Source organism: Pseudonaja textilis, chromosome 1, assembly GCF_049901715.1.
Source record: "Pseudonaja textilis isolate UNSWEBS1 chromosome 1, rPseTex1.2, whole genome shotgun sequence".
Lineage (NCBI taxonomy): Eukaryota > Metazoa > Chordata > Lepidosauria > Squamata > Elapidae > Pseudonaja > Pseudonaja textilis.
Genome location: NC_141990.1, coordinates 310418272 through 310443903, shown reverse-complemented (window position 1 = coordinate 310443903; position 25632 = coordinate 310418272). Strand labels below are relative to the sequence as shown.

Below are 25632 nucleotides of genomic sequence, written 5' to 3'. Positions count from 1 at the left end.
CTCTCCCCGCAGTTGGGCTGCCAAGCTGCCTACTCCCGATACTCCAAAAGCAGAGTGGTGAGAGTAGAGGCTGAGTGGGACAAGCATGTTCTGCTTAGCTTTGCTGATTCACCAAAGCTGCCTGCATAGGACACCAAATACATTTTCGGAGCGTTAAGCAGCCTCAATGAGTCTGAAGGAGCATGAGACCATGCCCCGCAAAGGCTTCTCTTCGTGCCAATTTTTTTTTGCTAATGAATGAAAGGCTTTGGGGGGAGCAATCTCATGCTGCTTCAGGCCTTCCATCCTTTTGTAAAAGTTTTTGGCACAGAGAAGCGTATATGAGGGCCGTGGCCTATTCGGAACCAGGCCACATGAGAGGCGGGACGGTGCATGCTTGAAGCTCCACTCACACAAGTGGTGCCCCAAAGAGCTTTCATTCTCTCTTGTGTGAGTGCCACAAAACTTGGGACCGCTGCTCTAGAGATTCTATGGAATACTCATTCAGTACTCAAGAACTTAGTTCAGTGACAGATAAATAATTAAACTGTACAGACTAATTCAATCATTGAGATCTTAACTAAAAAATCATGGTAAGGGTCAGCAAATGTTTGCCTGTCAGACAATACCACACTTGAGAAAACAATATAGCCCATTGAAGACCACAAACTTTATAAATCGTAGATATAATCTATAGTATACCCTTAGCCAAAGCAGTTATATGGCAGTATAGGCAATCTTCAATTGAAGAAAGGAAAAATATCATTATTAAACCAAGGAAAATTATTAATTGCAAGCTTTCAAAAATTCTTATGAGTCTTCATTAGACAGAAGAGCTGAAATACAGAAAACAAGAGGTGGAAAGTTATATGGCTAATTTTTTGTATTATGTCTGTGTACATGATGGTGCTTAAAAGTTTGTTAATCCTTTTGAATGTTCAGTATTTCTGCAAAAATATTCGTTAAATCATACTAGCTTTACTCTAGAACAAAGAGGACCCAATTAAATTAGTCAAAAAATATTATACTTTATTATTTATTGAGGAAATTGATCCAAAGCTACATATATGCATGTGGAAAGGTATATGAACCTCTAGGATTATGAGTCATTTGAAGGGAAAATTAAAATCAGATGTTTCAATCAATAGAATGATAATCAGATGTGAGTGTGGAGAGTCCTGCCTTAAAGAACAGAGTTCTGGGAATTAACTATCAAATCTGATCTTTACAAAGCAGGTATGTGGAAGCGTGCCAAGGCTTGAACAAAGGAGGTTTCTGAATACATCCGAAAAATAGTTGCTTGCAAGGCAGGGAAAGGTTTTAAAACTATTTACAAAATCTGCTGTCAAAATCTGCTGTACATAGGGGGCAATTTAATGCTATTTGTACCCTTCCTAGGAATGATTGAAGAAGATCACACCAAACAAGGTATTTAATGCTACATGAGGTCTTAAAGAACCCAGGTAATATCGAAGGAACAAAAAAAAATATCTCTTCTAATGGCAAATGCCAGAGCTCATGAAACCATCATCAGGAGAACACTGAACAACAATAGAGTGCATGGAAGTGCTATAAGGAGAAAGCCACTACTCTCCAAAAAGAATACTTCTGTCCATCTACAGTTTTGACGTCCCAACATTGCAAATTTACAATCCTAGCAATACAGGCATGAAATAATAAGGGTTGGAATTCAACAATATCCGGATTCTACAATTTAAATTATTCTATCAAGATTGCTAACAAATGAGATAGAGATCTTTTCTGTTTTATTTTTATGTTAGAACTTTCCAATCTGTATATATACCTGGAAGTGTAAGGCCACAGCAGGTTTAGCCATTACATTATTAAAATGTTCTTGATATTGTGGTGAAAGGATTTCCTGCGACAAGGTTTCATATGGGTCAAAGGCTTGTTCCTAGAAGAATAGAATAAGCATTGTAAAATATGTGATTTAGAGAAACTACTAATTACATAAGAGAAGTTTTAATAGTTCTACTTTTATACATTTAATGGAATATCATCTATCCAACTTGGATAATGAAGAGCCATTCAAATTAAATAGCACTAATTTTTCAATATTTTTTTTTAAAAAGGGCATCTAAATCACCTAAGGATAATCCAGTACAGGTATTGGACCAATATATTGGAAGGATAACTTTATCCAAACACATTTAAACAATATACAACTGTAAGTATAGTATATAGAACACAAATAATTAGAAATCTTTCATCTGAAAATGAATCCAGTGATAATTTAAAACACCCAGTTCATCTTAACATGCTATAGTTTAGAAATGCTTAGAAATCAATAGTTTAGAAATCAAAATGACTATGCAATTGTTGATAAACAACAATTACATAGTCCAACAGTTCTATTTAGTTCTTGTTTTTCCATTAGCTAAGCGTGAATTGATAAATCATAGTTGGAAAATTCATCAAATTGTTTTTTGAAACATGGCATTAAATAGCAGAAAATTCCAGTTATTGAAAACTAGGAAATGGACAAATGAATTCATGTATTAAAGGGAAGAAAGAAGAGCAATGCAAGGACATTTCTATAAACAAACGATGTTTTAATATTATTTGAAAACTGAGTTACACCCAATTTTATCAAAATCTGGTTCTTCTTAAAGATAATATTTATGTTTAATTGATCTTGTGTTTAATTAAGCCTGAAAATATATCTTAGGGGATATCAACAAGCTATCCAAAGGAATGCTCTACATATCATAGTTTTAAGAAAATGATTAAATCAGTAAAGACTTTTAAAGTAGAAAGGCAAACTATTAGTATCTTCTAATAAATTACAGAAAAGGAAGCTATGACCACATACTGTATGGTATATTCTGCAACAAACCAGTACTTCAGAAAGAGCACAAGCCATTTCACCATTGCTTTCTGCAAGAATATTTTGTCATCACTTGTGATAAAAGAAACCACTACAGTAACTTACCAATTATTAAAACATAACTTTGACATTCTTTAATTGCTAATAAGCTAAGACAACATGATACCTGAATGAGTACTTTCCCATTTAAGATATCATATCATTAATTTATCTTTTTTAAAATTCAGACAAACACTGGAGGAACTCATAACGAATAAGTAGTTTAAAGAAAAAAGATTTTTTAGGTTTACCCACCATGTATATTCTTCAAGTCTGTATTCCCAGTTATAAAAAAGTTTTATAATAAATTATATATACCTGCACTTTAATAGGCTAATTATATATTTGTAGATAGAGAGGAAAACCGAGTAATCCTCCATAGCAGAAGAAATTCATTCATAAACCCACCAAAAAATCTGAATTAGTCATGCCCCACTGAATAATAAATGGACGGACATTGCTAACTCACTTCTGCTAGATCTTCAAAACAACTGCCAACCAGGGGATGAGGACTACTTTCATCAGTCATTTCAACTGTGTCCTCAATTAATCCCAAGAGCTTCACTGTCAATTCATGGATATCTGTGATGTTGCTGAATATCATATCAATATCCTGAGGAAAAGAAAATCCATTCTGAATGTGTATCTTTTTACATTTATGTTTTAAATATTCTGCTAATTGATTAAAAATTGATACAGTAATTTAAATTAAACCAAAAGATTAAGGAAGATTTTATATCATTTTAGACCAGTGTTTCTCAATTTTAGCAACATTAAGATGTCTGAACTTCAATTCCCAGAATTGGTTGAGTTGAATTCTGGGAGTTGAAGTATGGGTATTTGAATGTTGGTAAGTCAAATCTAAACAATTTTATACTTGATGAATTATTGTATATATTCTCTTTTTCTACACAAACTTATCTGTTATAAAATGCTTACCTCAGCTACTTTTCCTTAAACAGACATTTATGGTAAAAGTGGTGTTTTACATAAGAAGTCCTACTCTTTTGAATGGAAAGCATTCATAGAACTGAACTTCTCCATGTATTGTGCTACCAAGTCTCAAAATACCTTTAAAAGATTTGCAGTTGTAATAGTATATGGCAAGATTTCAATTGCAATTTTTATGCATTATTTATGATTTGCATCAGTATAAGGTAATTCATTTTGATTCCCTGAAGAAAGAATTTGTTTGTATTTTTGAAAAAGAATACTTTAAAAAACAGATAAACTAGAAAACTAACATGCAATAAAGCATGTTGGTTACCTGTTGGTCATTAAAATAAGATTTGAAGAGAGGGAAGTTTTTACCATAATTAAATTTATTTCAAAGCACACACTGTATCACAACAAAGGGCCAATTTGGTAAAAGACTGACTTACATTGGGCATGAACAGCTTTTTGTTAGATAGAAAAGCTTCTCGAAATACTTTTATGATCAAATTCAGCTCCCGTAGATACTGTCTTTCATCTGCAATTTCAGTCCTGACAAGATCATAGTAATTAAGTTCACCAGAAGAAGAAGGTTCTTCCTCACATAAGGAAATCAAACCAATGTCATCTTGATCAAACATATCCATTAACACCTAAACAGAAAAGAAATATTTTACACATGAGCAAATATTTTATAACCCAATATAAAGTTATGGCCTTTTTGAAAAACAAATTCAATATTTTATTGTTTAATAAATTAATAATACAATTTTTTGAGAGAAATGTCATAATTTCTTTGAGTAGATGTTATTGACACAGAAATGTAATTTAAAGCTGCTCTTATAACAAAGATACTACTTATGGAAAGATGAAATAACAACCATATAATTGAGCTGAAATATTTACATAAATTTGGGATTTTGGTAGAACCTCACCTTATCAGCACACATGGATACTTTAATGTCCTGTTGGGAAATCTCAAAATGTCGTATGTTGAAAACATAATTGCCAGCCAATTTTAAGATGTCAGCAGAGATGTATTCCAGGACAGCCACAATGTAAAGAGACATGTGATAATCTATTTTATAACCAAGAACCTCCTGAAAATTAACACAAAAGAATATGTATAAAATCCCATATATTATGCTTTTAGGGTTAGTTAGTTCATTAGATGACAGCTGGGCCCAAAAAGAATGTTACTTCATGATGGAAAGAGTGCAAAGGACATACACTTTAATTTGGAGTCAATGATCCTACAGAACAAATACAAGTCTCGAAAAAAAGAAGTATAACCTCCATGTATAAGACTTTACATACTATCGTAAGTCTGGTACCATTTTGGGTTTCTTTACCCGCAATTAGAAATGATAGTTCTTTCTCTGATTGAACCTTTTCCCCTTTTCTAACCACAGGACACACACTTTTCTTCAAAGAAAGGGTATATTTTTCTGCATGTTTAGTTATATTCTGCTATTTCACAATTACTTCATATTTTTTAGGGAAGAGTAAGTGAAGAGAGTGAGTGGGAGAGGAATTATTAAATTTAGCAGATTAAAAATGTCATATTATATCACCGATATTTTTGTCCCAGTATACCTTTAATAAAGGATGTATTTTGTCTACTGGCAGCAGGAGAGGATTTCTTCGTTTTCGCTTCTCAATAGCTGACTGTGCATCAGCGATTGCCCACTTGTCAATTGGATGAGGAAATGTCTTTTGAACACGCTCCTGTCCAAGTGCAAAAAAATCAGCTGTCAAATTCTCAAAAAAAAAAAAAAAAAGAGAGCCAGACTTCTTTCTTTCAATTTTGGCTAGAGTATATCATTTATTTCTCTGAGTATTCTTTTCCCTTCCAAACAACAGCCATGCAGCACTGCATTGGTTCAAAATACTTTTCAAAATATTATTTTAATTTTCTGTTGAGTGGAAAACAGCATAATGCAAAGGAACTGAACACACCATTAGGAATTAAGAAAAATGATTCTCTGTCACAAACTTTTTATAAGTTTATTTGTAATAACCATGCAATTTCTCTTGTATTGCTTTAATGTAGAAGAACATTGGTAGTCGTCGACTACCTTTGCATTTTTCTGTAATTAAGGAGACGGGCATAATGGGGACAAAGAGAGGGTCTGGGTCTTCTGGCTGTGATGGGCTGGGGGAGGGCCTGGGCCTCCAGCCATGGCGTGGAGGAAAGAGAACCCTGGTGAGGTGGGGAGAAGTAGCCAGTGCGCAGGATGAGGCCACCAGGACCATGGCTTTTTGTGCGTTGGTGGGTGGCTGGAGGAGGAAGAGATAGGTAGGTAAGGGGAAGTTGCAGTGTCCCTGCAATTGTAAGGGCAGGCGCACTACTAAATGCCAAATTTTAATCATGTGACCAAAGGGGCACTGTAACAGTTGTAACTTTGGGCATCAGTACAATTCCCTTCGTTCACTCATGGAATGAACCAACCATTTAGTGACCATTTGGTGTTACAACAGCACTGAAACAAGTTCCTTATAACCATTTTTCACATTTACAATTGTTTCAGCACCCCTGTGGTCAGATGATCAACATCTGGACACTTGGCAACCAGCATGTATTTATGATGGTTGCAGTGTCCCAGGGTCATGTGATCACTTTTTGTCACCTTCTGACAAGCAAAGTCCATGGGAAAGCCAGGTTCACTTAACTACTGTATTACCAACAAGACAACTGCAGTGATTCACTTAACAACTGTGGCAAGAAAAACAACTATGGCAAGTAAAATGGGGCAAATTCACTTAACAACTGTCTTCAATTGTGGTCACAAGTCAAGGACTTCCTGTAAAGATCTACTGTCAGTAAACTACTCTCTAAACTATCTCTCTAAAAAGAAAGTTTTTCTGGTTTTATTTTTATTATGTACAACAGCTCATACCAGATAATATTGATCAGTATATCCACATACCAATTTTAAAATTCTCCATATTTCATGATCTACGTTATTAGTTTACAGAAGTAATACTCTTTCCCTTACATGATTTGTTTCATTTTTCAGTTCCTCTTTTCATACTAGCATTGTTTTTTGAGGAAACACCTGCATTTTTTCCCTCCTCACATGTACTGCATTCATACCTCTACATCTTGAAATGTCCGTGGCTGTGCAATGCATAACTTATTTAACAGTTGAAGAATTAGTTCCTCGATGTAAAAGAGGGAATCTTCCTTGGCTGAAAGGTTGGGATGGACTTGCTGCTGAACCTGCAGAAAGATATATTTGTTATGTTCAATCAGAAGACAAATTAATGAGTACAGAGATACTGATAACTATATCATATCTCTTATAATTTTAAAAGACTAATTTTTCTTAGTGCTCCACAATAAAATGCCCAATAATGAATATTTATGTAAAATGATACAGGTAAGCTTTTATTTCATTAACTAATAACTTGTGTTACCATCTTCTGTAATTGTTCAAAGCCTTGGTATGTGAAAGGGAATGGAAAAAATGCTGCTAAATTTAGAACTGTGAATCATGCAGAAATATTTTTACCCAGTACTTTCTTGCAATTCCCTCATTCTGGAAAACACCCTTTTTTTAGATGATTAAATTTCTGAAGATATAGGGCTTTCTGAAGTTTATCCATCAAACAAATGTGTGCATGCCTACATCTTCACCCCAGTTGAAATAAGTTATTTTGAAACTTGTATTAAAATTAATTTAGCAGTTATTTATAACATTCCTCACAAACTCTGACAAGTTGCAGTTATTTATAATTTTCCTCACAAACTTTGAAAAGCTGATGCTTTCATTCAGGCACATAATCAGAAGTAGAAATACAAAGTAGCTCTCCCTAGGGATGGCATGTCATACTTACAGAAGAGTTCTAAAAAAAGCCATTACTGAATCACTCATTATATTAGCCATATCAGCATATGAAGTTATTTAAGAATAGGCCTCCAAGTGCCTTTTCCTTTGACTCAAAGCCACGGAGGACTTAACAGGTTACATACAATCCTGACATGATATGATCATCTCCCATAACCAAACAGGACCTTTGGCACCACGTTCTTTACTAAAATATATTTCTGAATTTTCTTCAAGGAGAACATCACATAAAATGTATTTATTATTGTAATAAATTCCCTTCCCCCTGAATTTTCTACTGATAACTCATTTCATTGTGTGAAAAAAAATATTTTGCCAAATAATTGCATGGGATTTTTTTGATTAACTCTCTCTTACCATTTGTACCTCATAGCAATAAGGAGCTACAGGGCTTCAAGACAATAAAAGGCCCCTGCAAGGAGTAGAATGCTTGTGTATAACCAGATTCAAAAGACAACTCCTGATAGTTTACATCAGTAAATATGTACACACAGAACAAATATAAAAACCTGTAAATACTAAAGATGAGCAGTTTCTAATGAATTATTTAAGCACTGAAGGGTTAAAAATAAAAAACAGCATAGTATTAAAAATATGTCCTTTAGTTAATTTCAATTCCTGTTGACAGTCTCCAAATACTTTTCTTGGCTAAGTTAGGAAAGTGGCTTGACACTGTCGCCTTCTAGGATGTTATTTTCACTCGACCAAGAGAAAGCTATTTTTATTTTATTGCCAAGAAAACTGCTGGATGTTCTGTCACTTGGAGTTGAGACTGACTCAAACACTCCTTTATCTTTTTAATTTAGCCTTAGAAATATGTGTCCAATTCAATTACTTTCTAAACCCACTCCAGTTAATTTTTTGAAAAGTAAATCTTCCTACATGCAGACTTATATTGTAACTGAGAAAAAAAATGGACAAACATTTGTCCATTTAGCTCTATAACAAAAATAGCAGACAGATGAAAGATAATCCAGGAAAAACAATTTTTGACTCTGTTACCTCAAATGGTTAATCCTCATAAAATTTATGGAAGGGAGAAGAAATAATCTTTTTGTAATTTTAATGAACAGAAATAACATTTATATAATACAAATTGTAATAATTTAAAATTATCACAATAGCAAGTACCTTCTCACTGAAATTATTGTTTTGGCATCTCTCACATGTTAAGCGAAGTCCAAAGCATTGCTCTTGGAACAATAATATGTTCCTTGAAATCTGCCAGGCTTGCCAATTTTATTTTATTTTTTATTCTTTTAAGTAAAAAAATGAATGGAAAGCATGTTGCAAAGCAAAGTATCAGTCTCAAACCTAACTTGTATTTCCATAATTTCTCTGAGTATTTGGAGGCATCCTTAAGGAAAAAAGTGTGTGTGTACACACATAAATGCATATATATACAAATATATATATCTATTAGTAACAACAAAGTACCCAATTTATCTTCTTTGCAAAGAGCCAAAATATGAAATTTTGTGACAGTGCCTATGACATGTTACCAACATTCCAAATATGCTCACTTGCCATAAAATATGGAGATGGGGGAGAGGGGTGTATACTCCCAAAATATAAATGATGGTTTACAAATTACAATAACTTTGTGGACAAAATAAATTAGGCCAAATATATATATTTGGGTTCACATACAATGTTAAGCCACTTAACTTGACTAAGCAACCCACAAATGATTGAGTACACAAAGTACACTAAGCCATAAAGTATGTGTTATAGACTCCTAGGTTCATGCAACATAATAAATCAAATAAATCCATTATGTCTTAGTTCCACACATGAACTAGGTCAAAGAAAAATGCTTATATAGTTCTCCTGCTTGTCTTTTTCTGAGTTTTGAAAACTATTTAAAAAAGAAATAGATACTGCTAATGGTACAATTAGAATCACATCATGACTTCTTAATACAGGAAAGCTCCATCTCAGTTCAAGCACAAAACTCTTGCGCTTTTCTTGAAATGTAATACTATGTTATAAAAATCAAACTATACTAAACCATACAAGACAATCAAGGCAATCCTTAGTTTCTTAGAAGAAAGGCAGATTCTGTGACTAGACTTTGACTAGTAACAAATACCATAGAGTATGGAAGGATACAAAAATTGGTGTGTGCGCAGATAGGTAAGTCAATGACTCAGATTACTAATTCATTCACCATGCTAGGCTTACTATGAATCCATCAGAGCAAAAGGACTCATTCTTGTTGAGTCAAAAACAAATACACAAATCACATTACATTGTCTGGACCAGTATCGTACCTAGACTGAATTCTTTATTCAAACAATAGTCAACATCATGCAGTACAAACATCTCAAATTCCACAGTTTGTGTTTTCCTTTCATATTTTTATAGTGTGTTTTGAGTATGCCTAGTATATTTGTAATTTCCATACACATGCAAATCTACTCAACTGCCTTCCTTTCAAAAAATTTTACAGCAGCATGATGATCAATATGATCACAACATCAATGTGCATACAGAAGAGGTAAATACAAGGCAGGAAGCCGGTCTATACAAGGAGCCAACTAAAGAATAATATCGAATGATCTGTGTAATTGTACAGAACATCTGAATCACATGGTGAGAGAAGATGTCTTTTGGCAGTTCCACGTAAAAAGATGGGAACTTACAACATACAGTTACTATAATCTTCCTCAGTATGGTGCCCAGGTACTGGACTGCAATTTATGTTATACCAGCAAGAAAGGAATGCTTGATAAGATAATTTAATATAACTGAAAAGGTACAGAGTTAAAAGAAGTTGAGTTACAAGATTAGTATGTATATACAAGAAAAAAGAAACAAAAAAAATCACATTATCATGATTTATGAATTAATGTCCACTTTCTCTATTAACTCTGCCTGTCACAAACTGGTTGAGAAGCACCTCAATGGTGATCATGTGACTGCAGGATACTGCAATGATCATAACTGTGAGAACAGATTACAATTTTTTTTAGGGTCATCGCAATTTCAGTCAATCCATGAGGTAGTCAGTAAGCAAGTATTACCTGCATTATATTGTTCATTGTTAGAAAGAAACCCTGTATCTCCCTCCTGGAGTTTTTAGCCAATGTACAGAACAGTCTCTATTCCCACCCACCCCCCATAGCAATAATGCACAGAAGTGGGAAACTCCACTGCAAGCAACTGAATGCAGTTGTTCTCAATTTGCAATTACAAGATGGACAGGTCCTAAAAGCAAAAACCAGCAGGACCCTGCAGACATCAACCCAAAGTCCTTGGAAATCAGGCAGCATACAAGTTTAATTATCAACAAGAAAAAAAAGTTTCTCTTGGGAAAGCATAGGGAATTTCCACACTGCCACAGCTTCCCTCTTCTAACCCTGCAGATAAGTCGTTGGGTATGAACTTGACGTTGAATTCCAGGAACGCACAACGAATATTCTCACAAGAACCTGGTGAGGTGAGGTGAGCTGAGGCGGCCACCGACCCCAAAGCCCCTCAGTCCATTCGCACGATACAGAGCAGACTTCTGAAGCCTTAGCATCACGCCTGCACCGCAATGTGCGTTGTGAGAAATCGGTGGCGGAAAAAGAAAGCTCCTCAACATGATCTCCTGGCGCCTGAGGGGGGAACGGAGAGCATTTGGCTTAGGCAGGGCAGCTTTATGGAGAGGTTAAAGGGGGCGTGCCCTGACGGGGGCGGCTCCCTCAGGCTCGGAAAGGGACCCTTCGCCTGAGGTAAACTGAAGCACGCCGAAGGCGGGGGGCAGGGAGGGAGCAAGAGCACTTTGCCGACTGACAAGAGGAAAGATCCCGCTGTCCGGGAGACGCCTGGCAACGGAGGCGGGCGGGGGGGGGGTGTTGCTCCGCAGCTCCCCACCTTGAAGAACCGTGTGCGAGAGCGCGCGCCCGCACTGACAGGACGACGCCGCCGCCACCAGGAGGGACTGACCTTACGCAGGGCCGGCACGAGGAGCCCTCGCCATTTCTGCCCGTTCTCCTCGCTGAGGAACTCGTAGGAGGGCGGCTGAGGCGGCTGCATAGCCCCTCTTCTTCCTCCCGCGCCTTGGGATGGATGACGGGGCAGGGGAAGGAGCACGGAAGCTGTTCAACTGCTCCCCGGCCCTGCCCGCAGGCCCGGCCAACCGCGGTCACATCCGCGTCTCCCAAGCCGCCGGCCCCGCCGCAAGCCGCAGCAGGCGCCGCCGCCGTTCCACTTTCCCAAGCCTGGGCCGCGGCTGCTTCGGTCTCACGCGCACTGCGCAAACGCAGAGGCCGGCCTAAAGCAACCGGGCTGGGTCCAGTTGCGCTCTCTAGCGGCCCGGGAAGAGGACCGGAGGAAGAGGGAGTCGGCCTGTCGGGCAAGTGCCAATGGGAAAAGAAGGCGGCCCCTTCGGATACTCCATGGAGGTGGGGCCGCCGGCTTGCCTTGCTTTCCCCGAGGTTGGCTTTTTGCTCCACAGCCGCTCAAACGAAGTGCAGGCGGAGAGCGATTATAGTACCAGGAAGGCCGAGGCTAGTAAGAAATCTGAGGCTTCGTGGTTAGGCGGCCCGGCCGTCACGCTTTCATACCAGAAGTTGCCTAACCCTTTGCCGCCCTCTCCTTCGATCGAGCTTCTCCTAAAATCACCCTCAGGTATCTTCCAGAGATACTCCTCCAATCTCCTTTCCGTTAGTTATGTTGCCAGTGTATTACGGAGAGTTGGAGTTCAACCCATTTACGGTCTGCGTCTCCAATCCATATCTATTTCAAGTCAAGGAGAGGAGTACTTCCAGACTTAAAAAATTCTGTTAATGTAACCTTACAATAATCAGAATTAATTCATCAGGTTGTGTTTCCTGATTACTCTATCCTGTATGGCTGAAAGTACTTTTCTTTCCCCATCTAATCCTTTGCAGCCTCAAAACAAAGGAGGAACTCTTCTGAGCCTCTTGTCCCAATCACATGCCTGCTATTGGCTAAACTGTCTTTTAATCCCCTTGCTGGTGCTTCCAAGGTCATTCCCAAATATCAGAAAATGGCGACAGATTGAGCCAGGATGGGCACATCATCCCCCATCCTGCTCCTGCCAGACATGATCCAAAATTGTACCCAACGCTTGTTTCTATCCCATGTCTAGGTCTGAATCTTGACTGAAAGGAGGAGTCCAGCTAATCTGCTTCATCCAGAGTCCACTAACGTGCATGACCATTTTCCCTACAACCATCCAGAGCCATTTGCTATAAGATAGACGGCAAATAAATTCAACCAATCAAATAAATAAATAGATAAATACATACATACTGACCTGTTTCATGTTTTCAGCCCATTCAGAAAGCCAACTGATCTGGAGAAAATTTTCCTCATGCCAACCAAACTGGTCTAAAATCAAAACTTATTTTTCTTCTGTCCTGTACAAACATGCTGAACTGCAACTCATAATTCTTAGCCAAGAAATTAAGTTGAAGGCTGCCAGAAAATCTAGTGAAAGGAAATTATTAAACAATCAGTTTTGCAGTCTACAAACCCGTTATTTTCAACGATTTTCTAAAATATTTCCTAACAGTAAGGCACCGCTTAAGAATTGGTTAAGGGAAATTACTATTACTTGCCTTTTTGTAAAATCACTTTCTTTAGAAGGCAGTAAGAATAGTCAAGGCTTCAGTTGCTGCGCTTGAATGGCAAAAATGAATTCTATTCCTAGTTCTAAAGGCTTGGATTTAGAATCTTGCTTAACTATAAGATAAATGATTGGAGCACAGTGTGCAGTGATGTCACAGACCATTTTCTGATGCTTATAGAAAAAGGCAGTTGGAGTAAGAATAGGAAACCATCATCTGACAAATTACTTGCTAACTCCTTAATCTAGTTTTTTTACATAAAAGGCCATGATTCCAACTGGCTGTAGATAAGAAATACGCACCCAACACAGATTTATCACCACCTAGAAAATGGTTCCATTTACATCCAACTAACAGTCCTAATGAAAAGAATTAATCGTTATGAAGTGGGATCAAAAAAGGTAGCACTTATGTTTCTTTTATGTGTAGCTTTTAAAAGGAAAACAGCTTGGTTCAGAAGGGAGATTTGGCTTGCTGATGCTGCAAAAACTGGTACCTTAGGGCCTCAGAATTAATTTAGCAATTTTGCTAAAACAAAAGCTGAGTGAATTTGAAATTGTACTCACCCAGATAAATCCTGGGAATGAGGAAATACTCAATTTTGAGAACCTGGAACATACTTCTAACACAAATGAGGATTATACTCAGATCAGTCACTATCAGAAAAGTGGATATTCTGTGCAAATAATGGAAGAAAAGCCTAAAAAGATTTCTGAAAAAAATGTGGTGGACAAGTCTCTGCAAACGGATAGCAAAGTGAGCATTTTTAGACGAAAAGAAATAATGGATGAAAGTGAGCAGACAAATATTTCTGCAAGGACAAGTAGTGTAACACCTCTTAAGAAACAATTACAGTCCAACAGCCCTCAACTCCAAGACCAAGAATGCTATTGTAATAATCGGCAGCCTGTTGCTTACCAGCCTTTACAAACCTCTGAAGAGACAGAAATAAAAAAGGCTTGTGTGCAAGAATCTGGCTATGGAACTAAACAAGTAGAAAAGTATGATAGTCAGCAAATAAGGACACAAGTCATGCACCATGGTAGCCAAGATATAAATAGAGTGGAATCTCAGCACAGCAGTGAGCAAGGCATTTGTGTTCAAAAACTACCAAACAAAACGTGTTCTCAGGGACAGGCTTTGAACAAAGAAAGGACTTGGGTTTGTGAAAGAACAGGTCAGAGGACATCTAGCTATCAGCAAACCAGTATTGTTTCGGGCTCAGAAACACTTGCAGAACTTTTACTTCCTTTTCATCAATCCATGATAAGAAACAATTCAGAAAAAGAAACATCTAACACTGAAACATTAACATTTTCTGGGGATTCTGAAATGAAACCTCTGTTACAAGAATCTCAACATAGTACACAACAGCTACAGGGACAAGAATTAGAACAAATATCTCAAAGGCATATAGTACAAGAATCTTGGCACTGTATTCAGCAGTCAGAAGGACAAGAATCAGGCAGCAATAGTCAGTCTGTGGGTGTACAAGACGCTCAGTACAGTATCCAACTGCCAGAAGAGCAAGAATCAAGACGAGGTAGTTGTTCTGCTGTAGTACAAGAATCTCAGCACAGTATTCAGCAGCCAGAAGGGCAAGAATCAAAACAAGGTAGTAGATCTGTTGCAGTACAGGAATCTTGGCCTGGTATTCAACAGCTAGAGGAGCAAGAATCCAGGCAAGATAGTCGATCTGTTGCAGTACAAGAATCTTGGCATGGTATTCAACAGCCAGAGGGGGAAGAATCCAGGCGAGGTAGTCGATCTGTTGCAGTACAAGACTCTCAGCACAGTATTCAAAAGCGACAGGGGCAAGAATCAAAGCAAGCTAGTCAACAAGCTACAGAACAAGAACCTCAGGACATTAATAAACAGTCAGAGGGACAAAAATCAAAGCAAGATAGTCAACAGCCTGCAGTATCAGAGTCCCAATATAATATTCAAAAGCAAAAAATATTTGGAGTACAGCAGGAGACCCAACTAAGAGGCCAACAAGTAGAAACAGAAAAAATAAAATCAGAGGAAAAAAACTCAAAACGACGTAGAAAAATACGTAAAATTAAAATTGACCAAGCTCAGCAGACAGATAGTACTCAGAGTCTGAAAAGAGAGTTGCTTGAAAAAAGTTTACAGACTGATATGGTTAGCATTACAAAAATTAGAGCACAATTAGGAATGCTAGAATCTTGTCATGGTAGTTATCAGGATGACTTGCAAAAAACAGGTAAGCCTGTTATTTCAGACATCTGCATTGATAGTCTGCCACAAAAACAGCAGGATTTTCACCGAGGAAGCAAGCCAATTGACATTCCAGAACTTCACTCTTGCAGTCTACCAGCCAATTTATCAGATAGTCTCCATGATAGCCAGCAAATTGAAGTGCATGAATTTCATAGTCTCCCTCTTGAAGATCGGCAAGTTCATCACAAAAGACCATCAGCTGGGTTAAAAGAATTTGAACATGATAGTCATCAATTTAAAAAAAAAGATAATCAGAGTGATAAGTTATATGAACTAAAGCAAAAATCACAGCATGGTAGCCTAGGAACAGAAAACAAGATTGATTATGTGAAGGAGCCACATGGGACTATCTCTTCTGAGAATAGAACAATGCCACTGAAACAAAAGATGTCATTTGGTCAACAGACATATAGCATTATTTCACTGGAGGAAACTATTTGGTTAAACCGAAGAACTGGGAAACTAATGCAAAACCAGAGTCAACAGACTAATGATAGTTGGCTTCAGAATTATAGAGAGAAAAAACAGAAACTTGCCAGTAAAGAAGCACTATCAAAGAGTAATGAGCCTGGGGTTCAAAAATCTCAAAGAATTAGTTCAGAGTCAGGGACTAATGAACAGTATACTGCACTTGAGAGCAGAAGAAGCAGAGAACAGGCTGCTGTGCTTGAGTCCCATGAGGACAGTAAGCACTCCCCAAGTTTAGAACCCCAAAGAAGCAGCAAACAGCCTTTATCCCTTGAAACTGAGAAAGCAAGTGAACTGCCTGCTATATCAGACTCTTGGAAAGCTAAACTATCTTTTGTTCCAGAATTTCAAACAAATGGTGAACAGTTTGCCATGCTTTATTCCCAGAAGGATAGTGACCAGGTCACTATTCCAGAATATCAAAGGGATAGCAATGAATCCATGGTCTCAAAGTTTGGGAAAAGTAGAGAGGTGTCTGCTACCACAGAATTCCAAAAAGGCAATGAAGAGCTCACTTTATCTGAATCCCCAAAGGCCACTGAATACGCAACTCCTAACTCCCAAAGGAGCAATGAAGAAACTCTTTTCGCTGCGTCTGAAAGTTGTAGTGAAAAAGATACATTGTCTGAATCCTTGAGGGCTATTGAAGAACCTGAGTCCCAGATGACCAATGAGTCACCTAACATCATGCAGCTTGACAGGACTAGTGAACAGCCTCTTGCAAGTGAATCAAAAAATAATGAATTACTTCATGAAAAATGGGAGGCCAATGAACCATCCTTGTTTAAATCCCAGGGGGCCATGGAATTTTCCGACATATCCCATTCCCGCAGGGTTAGTGCACCCCCCAACGTGTTCCAGTCCCAGAAGTCTAGTGAACTACCCAACTTCCCCCAGCCCAGGAGAGCTACTGAAACACTCATTTCCCAGAGGATTCCTGAATCACATTTTGTACCTGGGTTCCAGAAGGCAGATCTTCCCCTCGTTTTTGAGTCCCCGAAGGACAGTGAACAACCCATTTCTTCAGAGTCTGAAATGGCCAGTGAATATCCCTTTTTGCTTGACTTTCGGAAAGGCAGCAGACAGCCTGCTATTCCTGAATCATTAGAATGCAATGAACAGCCCTTCTGCCCTGAGTCCAAGAAGTTTGATGAACCTGCTGTATCTGAATCCCAAAATAATAGTGAATGGCCCACTATTCCTGAATTCCAAAGAGACAGTGGTCACCCATATGAACTTGAACCCCCAAAGGACAGTGAACAACTTACTGTATCTGAGTCCAAAAGGGAGAGCAAACAGCCTGAACCCCAAAGGAGCACTGAACCACTGATTGAATCCAGACGCAGTGTGTGTGAATCCAGTGTGATGCCTGATATATCAGAAACTCAAAGGTGTAATGAATCACTCATCATGCCCAAATCCCAGAGAGATAGTGAACAAGCCATCATGCTTGAGTCTTGGAGTGTTAGCCAACAATCCACTACATTACTGCCTCAATGGGGAAGTAAGCAACCTGTTGTAGAGGCAGAACATCAGCTGGTTGCAGATAAAGTGAACAAAGTAGCTGGGGATAATATCCTTGAAAGTGATATAAATGATTCAAAACAAAAGCCTTCATGTGCTGCAAAGGCTCAGCAAACTTATAGCATTATTTCAGTTGGAATGAATACCTGGAAAAACAGAAGAACTGGTAAATTAATGACATGTAGTAGTCAACAAACTGAAAGAAGTTGGCTTCAGGAGCATAGAGCAAGAAAAGAAGATCTCACGCCTAAGGGAAGTTTTGCTAGGAATTCCACACCTGAAGAAAAAAAGATGGAATTTGATAAAATACATCATGTTGAAGATGACAGAAAGGAAATGATAGCCCAGCAAGATATTTGTAAGGATGACTCTCACATGGCAGCAGCAGCATTGATTAAAAAGAAAGATCTAATATCTTTAGAAAGTAATGAAGCAGAAAAAAGACTGCAGGAGTCATGCAAAGATGAACCTATTGTGGGAAACCAACAAGAAAAGTTGCTGCAGTCCCAAAGAGGACATTTACAGGAGGATGCTTTAATAGATGGAGTTCCAAAGCCTGAGGTATTAGCTTCACAGCTATCTGGCCAAGAGATGGTGATGGTGGTATCCAAAGTGGGCGAGGTTGTGGAATACTGCCAACCCAGCCAGCATGCAGGTTTGCCATTCCAATATACCAGCCAACAGCTGGAGGTGACAACATCTCAACCAGATAGCCAGCAGACAGAAATAGCAGCATCTAAACAGGTTAGCCAGCAGGCAGTGTTAATAGTATCTCAACAGGCCTTCAAAGAGGCAGAAGTACCAGAATCCCAACAAGCCAGTCAGAAGATAGAAACATCTCAACAAGCTAGCAAACAGCTAGAGGTAACGGCATTCCAACAAGCTAACCAGCAGATGGAAACATCTAGACAGGCAGAAGATATATCATCCCAGAAAACCAGCCAACAGCAAGAAATAATGGCCTCTGAACAGGAAGATGGGATGGCTCTCCAAATAAGCAGCAAATTGGATGTGGAGCAGGAATTCCATCAAGGAAGTAAGCAGTCTGTGAAACATGAATTTCACTATAATGACATCCTTTGGAGCACACCCTCAAATGATGCACAGCAGTCTTATGAGTCTGCAAGTAGGAGTTCTCTTGACAGTTCATCATCATATGTAGAAGGAGAAGATGAAGCTCTGCAGACATATAGCAGAATTTCTCTAGAAAATGGTGTCTGGCTAAACAGAAAAACTGGAAAAGTACTGATAAATCATAGTCAGCAGACAAGTATGAACTTGCTTAATAAAACAGCTTTGGAGAACAATGGAAATTCTGCAGGTTGTTCCAAACCACCCATATCTGATGTGAAATTGAATGAAGCAAAATTTGATCAGCAAACCTGTAGTAGCAACAAATCATCTGAAATTACTGTATCAAATCTCAGCATTCAACAATCTTGGGATGACATGCAGAGCATTGATGAAGTTGAGAAAGTTCTAGTTTCTCATGTAAGTACGGATATTTTGAGTGCACAATCCTTAGCTTATATAGAGATGCAATATGAAGCCGCAGTCACTTATGATTCATTATCCATGCCAAAAGGAAGCTGGATAAATCTTAAAACTGGCAAAGTGCTAGTATCTCAATATCAACAAACAGATAAATCGTCCTTTCAGAAAAGTAAGGAAGACATTCAACCAGTTCGGCATCCTAGTTATACACCTGAGCTGAATTATCATGCTCTGAGTGATATACCGGTAAATGAAGGTTCACAAAAAAACTGTAGTGAAGCAGATATGGAATCCGAAATGCCTGGTGGATAAGATTATTGTTTTGAAGTAATTAAGACTGAGAGATAGGCACTTGTGCTATGAAAAAGAAACCTGGAATTTTGGTAGATGGTGGTCGGAGCACACAAAAAAGGATGATAGTGAAATAAAATAAACATTGGGAAAAAATTTCCTATGTTGTGGTTCATCTGATTCAGGGATAAACAATAATTTTTATGGCTTCACACCTCTTCCTTACTACAGTACATTACAGGAAACGTGGTAGACTGAAGTTCAGCTCTGTTAACAAATATGCATTCATCACTTTCTAGTTGCAAAGGGTGACTGGCATATTTGAATGAGCCTTTAGTCAAATACCATGATAGAGTTGTTGTTATTATTATTATTATTGTACACAAAAATGACAGTATACACAGCAAACAAGATAACCATGCTGGGTTTCGTATCACAAATCACTAGTCAAACACTTCCCAAGCGTTTAGGACTGCATAATGTATTGGCGGATTATGCGAGCAGATCCAAGTAAGATGGCCTTCTGCAGCTGACCAGGGATGATTTTGTCAGCGCCAATTGTTTTTAAGTGCTTGCCTAGGTCTTTAGGCACAGCACCCAATGTGCTGAGTACCACTGGAACCACCTGCACTGGTTTATGCCAGAGTGTCTGCAGTTCAATTTTCATGTCCTGATAACTGGTGATTTTTTTCAAGTTGTTTCTTGTTGATTCTGCTGTCACCTGGTAGGTCAATGTCAACGATTCACACTTTTTTCTTCTCCACAATTGTGATATCTAGGGTACTGTGTTCCAAAACTTTGTCAGTCTGTATATGGAAGTCCCACAGTAATTTTGCATGCTCATTTTCGACCACTTTTTCAGGCTTATGTTCCCACCAGTTCTTCGCTACAGGCAGATGGTAGTTGTGACACAAGTTCCAGTGGACAGTCTGAGCGATTGTCTTGCAACAGCTCTGTTAAGTCGTGGGAAACGAGACTCGAGACCAGTGTGACTTTTCAGCTCTTTATTTAGTTCCTAAAATCCGGCTTAACCGGAGAGCCACGGCAGCCTCTTTTATTGACGGCTGCTCGCGGCTAGTGGCCAATGACGGCTCCTTGAATCATATCTCTGCCATCCAGACGGGCCAATTGTGGGGTAGGGATACTGTCCAATCAAAATGAGGTATTTGGGCCAATCAGTGAGCTGCCCTGGTGGGCCAATCAGATTACAGGATTTCAAATATGTTAATACAGAATACCCCTCCCCTCTTGGTATAGTCCATCCTATGTTATGTAGTCACATAAGTTGGCGGGGCTTTTTGGGTATCTACTTGACCTGCGCAGTTTAGTTGTGTTGTCGTCTTTGGCCGGTTTGGCTGGGATCTCTGTTGCTCCTGACCTTCTCCTTGGAACCTCCTGGAAGGGTGTGTCAGCCATGCTGCTCCCGCTTGGTCTACCCGGGCTGGTTGAGTCGGCCATGCCGCTCCCACCTGGCCTATCCGGGCTGGTAGTCGGCTCAGCTGTTTCCCTTTGGAGTGGCTTCGTGCTGGTTTGCTGCCTCTTCCTTTCTACTGAAGACGTCTTCAAATAAGTAGCTGTAGTTTCTTACTGGGTTTTGGGGTGATGTTGGTTGGGGGTTTATTATTGGAGTTTGTTGTATTGTTTCTTGTGTTAGGGGAAGGTCTCCCCCTCCCCTTTTATTTGTGTTTGTGGGGTCTCCCCCCTCTCTGGTTTGGTTTTTATTATTATTGCTTAATGTTTGGTCTGGTTCTGGCATGTTTGGGTGTTCTACGTTCCCAAGTTGGTCGGAGGTTCTGGCTATCATTCTAGACCTTAGCTGGTCTATGTGCCTCTTCCAGCTTCTACTGTCCCCCGTTTCTAATCGGTATGACCGGGGCCCCGTTGTTTGGGTTATTTTTGCCGGTACCCAAAGCGGTTCCCCCGTAAAGTTTTTAGTGTGTACCAGATCCCCTGTTATGAATATGCGGTACTTGCCAGAAGAGTCTGGCGGCTTTTGGGGGTTGTAGGTGGGGTGTAGTCTGTCGAGGTGTGACCGTAGTTTCCTGCCCATTAGTAGTTCTGTTGGGCTTTTGTTGGTTGACGTGTTCGGTGTTATGTGTTGGATGGTTAGCATTTTATTTATTTTATCGTGTATGTCACCTGTGTCTATTTTGTGTAAGACCTCTTTGGTGTACCGAATCATTCGTTCCACCCTACCGTTCATAGCTGGGTGAGTGGGCGCTGTTAGGGCATGCCCTATGCCCAGTTCTGCTAGGAATTTTTCAAATGACAATGCTATGAACTGTGGCCCGTTATCTGTCACTACTAGGTCCGGTAACCCATGCATTGTGAATAATTTTGTTAACTGTTTGATGATGGCTTCTGTCGTCATTGAGCTCATGACGCTGACCTCCAGCCAGTTGGAGTAAGCATCAACAATTATTAAAAATGTATAACCTTTTGTAGGTCCTGCAAAATCTATATGGATTCTCGACTAAGGGCCCCTGGGTGTTTCCCAGTTGAGGATAGGTGCGGGAGGGGGGTAGGCCTGGATTTCTGGCATTGGTTGCACATTCCCACCAATGTCTCTATCTCCTTGTCCATCCCTGGCCACCATACGTAACTCCTGGCCAGGGATTTCATCCTTACTATTCCCAGGTGTCCATCGTGCAACATGTCCAGCACTTTTTCCCTTAGTTTTCCCGGTATGATAACCCAATCTCCCCATAGTACACATCCCTTTAGCATCGAGAGTTCCATTTGCCGGGTTCGAATGGTTTAAATGTCTCACAATTATCCGTTTCCAGCCACCCTTTTCCTACCCAGTTTAAAACCCGCGCCAGTTGACTGTCTCTTGCGGTTTCTTTCACAATGTCTGACACGGCGATGGGTAGCTTTGGTAGAGTCTCGATTTGTAGTGTGGATGTGGAGGGTGTCGGGTTGTCTTCCAGTTCAGGTAGGGGGGAGCGGCTCAGGGCGTCAGCGTGTGATATGCTCTTCCGTGGCCAGTGGATTAATTGGTAATTGTAAGCGGCAAGGAACTCAGACCACCTTGTCATCCATGGTGACTGTAAGGAATATAAGTCACCTAACAGCTATTTGAGTTAGAAATATATAAACCAGGATAAACATTTTAGTACTATATCTTTAAGGGAATGCAAGAGCATGCAATTGGGTGTGGTTTCTCAAACAGCCATAAAATGGAGCCAGAAACCTGGTTTGTTTAGTCTTAATCTCAGAAGAGTGTGTCTCCATCTCTGTTTCCTTCTGTTGGAAAGTATTACTGTTGCTCCATTTCTTCTAACTGACTGATATTACTGGATTTAATGTAAGTCTGATGCTGAACTGTTTTTGACACTGGAATTTTGATATTTGGATTATCTGGATGAAAACTGACTGATTTTACCTGTTGCAATGCGTGGTTTAGGGTGGCCTTATAGTCTCCGCAGATGCGCATGGACCCATCTGGTTTAACCGGAGTCACAATTGGGGTTTCCCATCGTGCATGGTCTATCTGTTCCAACACCCCTTGTGCGATGAGCTTATCCAATTGCTCATCAATCTTTGATTTGAGTGCGAAAGGGACTTGCCTCGCCTTTAAACGGATTGGGGCTATGTTTGGGTTTAAATTAAAGGAAATAGGGGACCCCTGGTACTTGCCTAGCTTCCTGTCGAACCTGTCCTGGAAGTCCCTCATCAGGCTCTCCTCCCAGTCTGTTTCGGTGATGCTGTTTATGCCGGTCACTCCGATCCCCAGAGGCGCGAACCATTCTAGCCCTAGCAGGCTTGGGCGATCCCGGTCCATGATGGTCAATGGCAGGATTTCTGAGTGCTTTTTGAAGGTTATTTGAAAATGTCCGACTCCCACTACGGGGATCCGGTTCCCCTGGTAGTCCTTCAAGGTCAGTCTTTGGCTCTCTAGCTCTCCCTTCCGTATGCCGGGTATTAGATGTTTTATAGTGTCACAGGATACCATAGACAGGTATGAGCCGGAGTCCACCTCCATGTTGCACTGCTGGCCTTCGATGCCGGCTTGCACGTGTACCTTTCGGGCATCGGTTGCGTTCGAATGCCCAATGGTGATCGTTTGATGGGTTTCTTCCTTCCGGCGGGTCTTGCTGAGCTGCTTGCTTCTTCCTTCGCGGCTCCAATGGCTCTTTGTGTGCCTGTCTCTGGTCTGGTCCTGGTGGGGTGCTGTCTCGTCGCCTAGGGCTGTAGCTCTTTTTATTACGGCAGACCCTAGCGATGTGTCCCCTTTTGTCACAGTGCCGGCAAATAGCGTCTAGGAAATGGCACTCAGAATGGGGGTGGTCTCCTCCGCACCCGGCGCATTGGAACCCCGACTTACGTTCTCTCCTCTCTCATCTGTACTGTTCCGACTGGAGTCGGTATATTTCTTCCTCCTCGTCAGTCTCGGATCAGGATTCAGCATCCTCATGGTGCGTGGTCGTGGTGGTGGCTTTCTGGCTTCCCTCTGCTTTCTTCTCCTGGGTTTGGCTTGCTTCTGTCGGTGTTTGTTGGGTTACCGCGTTCATCTGTTGCATGGCTGCTGACTTTTTCACGGCTTCAGCTGCGGGTGGCTTCTGTGACCGTGATGTCTGCTCAGGTCAGCAACTGGCTCTGAAAAGTGAGGTCTCTTAGTCCAAGAACCACGCGGTCTCTCATGGCCTCGTCCATGTTAGAAAACCCCCATGCACCTCCGATGTTCCTCAGAGCCGCTACAAAGTCCCCGATGTTTTCTCCTTCCTTCTGGTCCCGTTTATAAAACTCATGTCTCCGGATAAGATTGGAGATGGCCGGTGCATAATGGGCCTACAGCAACCGGTCCAGGTCCGGCCACGCCATCTGCTTAACGTCAGGTATACGGCTCTCTTCCTCTGATCGGTTGCATCCTGTAGGTTGTTGCTTTCGAGGAACATGAGGAACCGATTGATGTACGATTCCCAGTCCTCTGCCATTGGGTTGAATGGTGCGGGTGGCACGTTGCTGCCGGCCATCTCTTCGGTTGGTCAGTTCTTGTTGCCACGTGCTCTACTGGTCTCCTTGTCTCAGTATCCCACCCTTGTTGCCAGTATTAAGTTGCGGGAAACGAGACTTGAGACCAGTGTGACTTTTCAGCTCTTTATTTAGTTCCTAAAATCCGGTTTAACCGGAGAGCCGTGGCAGCCTCTTTTATTGACGGCTGCTCACAGCTAGTGGCCAATGATGGCTCCTTGAATCTCCCACCATCTAGACGGGCCAATCGTGGGGTAGGGATACTGTCCAATCAAAATGAGGTATTTGGACCAATCAGTGAGCTGCCCTGGTGGGCCAATCAGATTACAGGATTTCAAGTATGTTAATACAGAACAAGCTCAGTATGTGATTGATGGTTTTGTCCGCTTCTTTGCAGAGTCTGCATTATTATTGTTGTTATTCTTGTTGTTGTTATTTCTTTTATTCATTACACATGAACCTCAGTCAACTGAACATTTAAAAATGTATCACAAATATCATTGATTAGTGCTGATGGTTGATATGGGTTGCTGTCAGCATCCTAGGTATCAACCAAGTATCTTCTTAAAATGTATAAAGTTCTGAGTAGCGCAGTTATTTGCAGTTCTGCTGGTGTTATTGCAGGAAGCTGCAATTTCTTAATGTATTTTATAAAATTCTTGGACATGGTACCAAGTACCCCAATGACAATGGGTATCACTGTTATATGTTTCATCCATAATCGTGTAGTTTCGATGGCCAGGTTGCGATATTTCATGATTTTTCCCAGTTCTTTTTCTTTGACTGGCTGGGCCTGGATGGCTATCGGATGCAGTCCCGATGGTTATGGGATTGCTAGTTTTCAGATCGGTAGTGGCTTCATCATCATGAACCAACCCAGGCATCTACCATCACCAATGATGAGAAGAAATCAACAAAATTCCATACCTGATCGGTTGTTGCCTGGGTCAATAAGAACCGCATCAGATGCTATGGCTCCTGGACATCTGTCGAAAAATGGGCTATAGGGCTCAGTTGCTACTGCTGGGGAACCAGGGCATTCAACTGTAAAGCGACTGGGACAAAAGTGCAAAACTAGGACAACTGAAGAAAATCGAGAAATCATCAAATGTTACCATCAGGCAGAACCAACAGCCAGGGGATTTCAATTATCTTCTATATATTTTGGCAATGTATGGCATGTGAACTACTCAAAATAAAGCTTTGGGCCAAAGTTAATTCAGTGTAATTTTCTAAATAACATTGTCTTTGGATCCAGTAATTGATTTGATACAAGCTGATGTACATTACAGATTAAACTGCCCTGTTCTTTTTGCTTTAGATAGGGGCCAAGTGCAAAAGAAACAATCCCAAAATAAAAAACCATCACATCCAGCAACTAGTTTGCTGCCCAGTTGCCAGGTGG

General features: G+C 40.1%; 2 protein-coding genes across 2 annotated transcripts in view; one reads left to right on the top strand and one right to left on the bottom strand.

Moving 5' to 3' along the window:
- The window catches only part of SOS2 (SOS Ras/Rho guanine nucleotide exchange factor 2), a 34705-nt gene extending 22787 nt beyond the window's left edge, over positions 1-11918 (bottom strand). The window contains exons 1-7 of the mRNA XM_026698775.2: positions 11584-11918; positions 6897-7022; positions 5396-5527; positions 4735-4899; positions 4249-4452; positions 3336-3479; positions 1784-1894 (exon numbers count right to left, since the gene is read on the bottom strand). Coding sequence (XP_026554560.1) covers positions 1784-1894; positions 3336-3479; positions 4249-4452; positions 4735-4899; positions 5396-5527; positions 6897-7022; positions 11584-11673 — 972 coding nt within the window. The 5' untranslated portion in view covers positions 11674-11918. The remainder of the gene's footprint in view (positions 1-1783; positions 1895-3335; positions 3480-4248; positions 4453-4734; positions 4900-5395; positions 5528-6896; positions 7023-11583) is intronic.
- Positions 11919-15863: 3945 nt separating this feature from the next.
- Positions 15864-19274, top strand: LOC148128299 (uncharacterized). Its single transcript, XM_087923197.1, has one exon. The coding sequence runs from the start codon at positions 15864-15866 to the stop codon at positions 19272-19274; it is 3411 nt and encodes a 1136-aa protein (XP_087779323.1).
- The last annotated feature ends 6358 nt before the right edge of the window (positions 19275-25632 follow it).

Coding starts and splice junctions, on each gene's coding strand:
- LOC148128299 (XM_087923197.1), top strand. CDS start 15,864: ATGTCATTTGGTCAACAGACATATAGCATTATTTCACTGGAGGAAACT.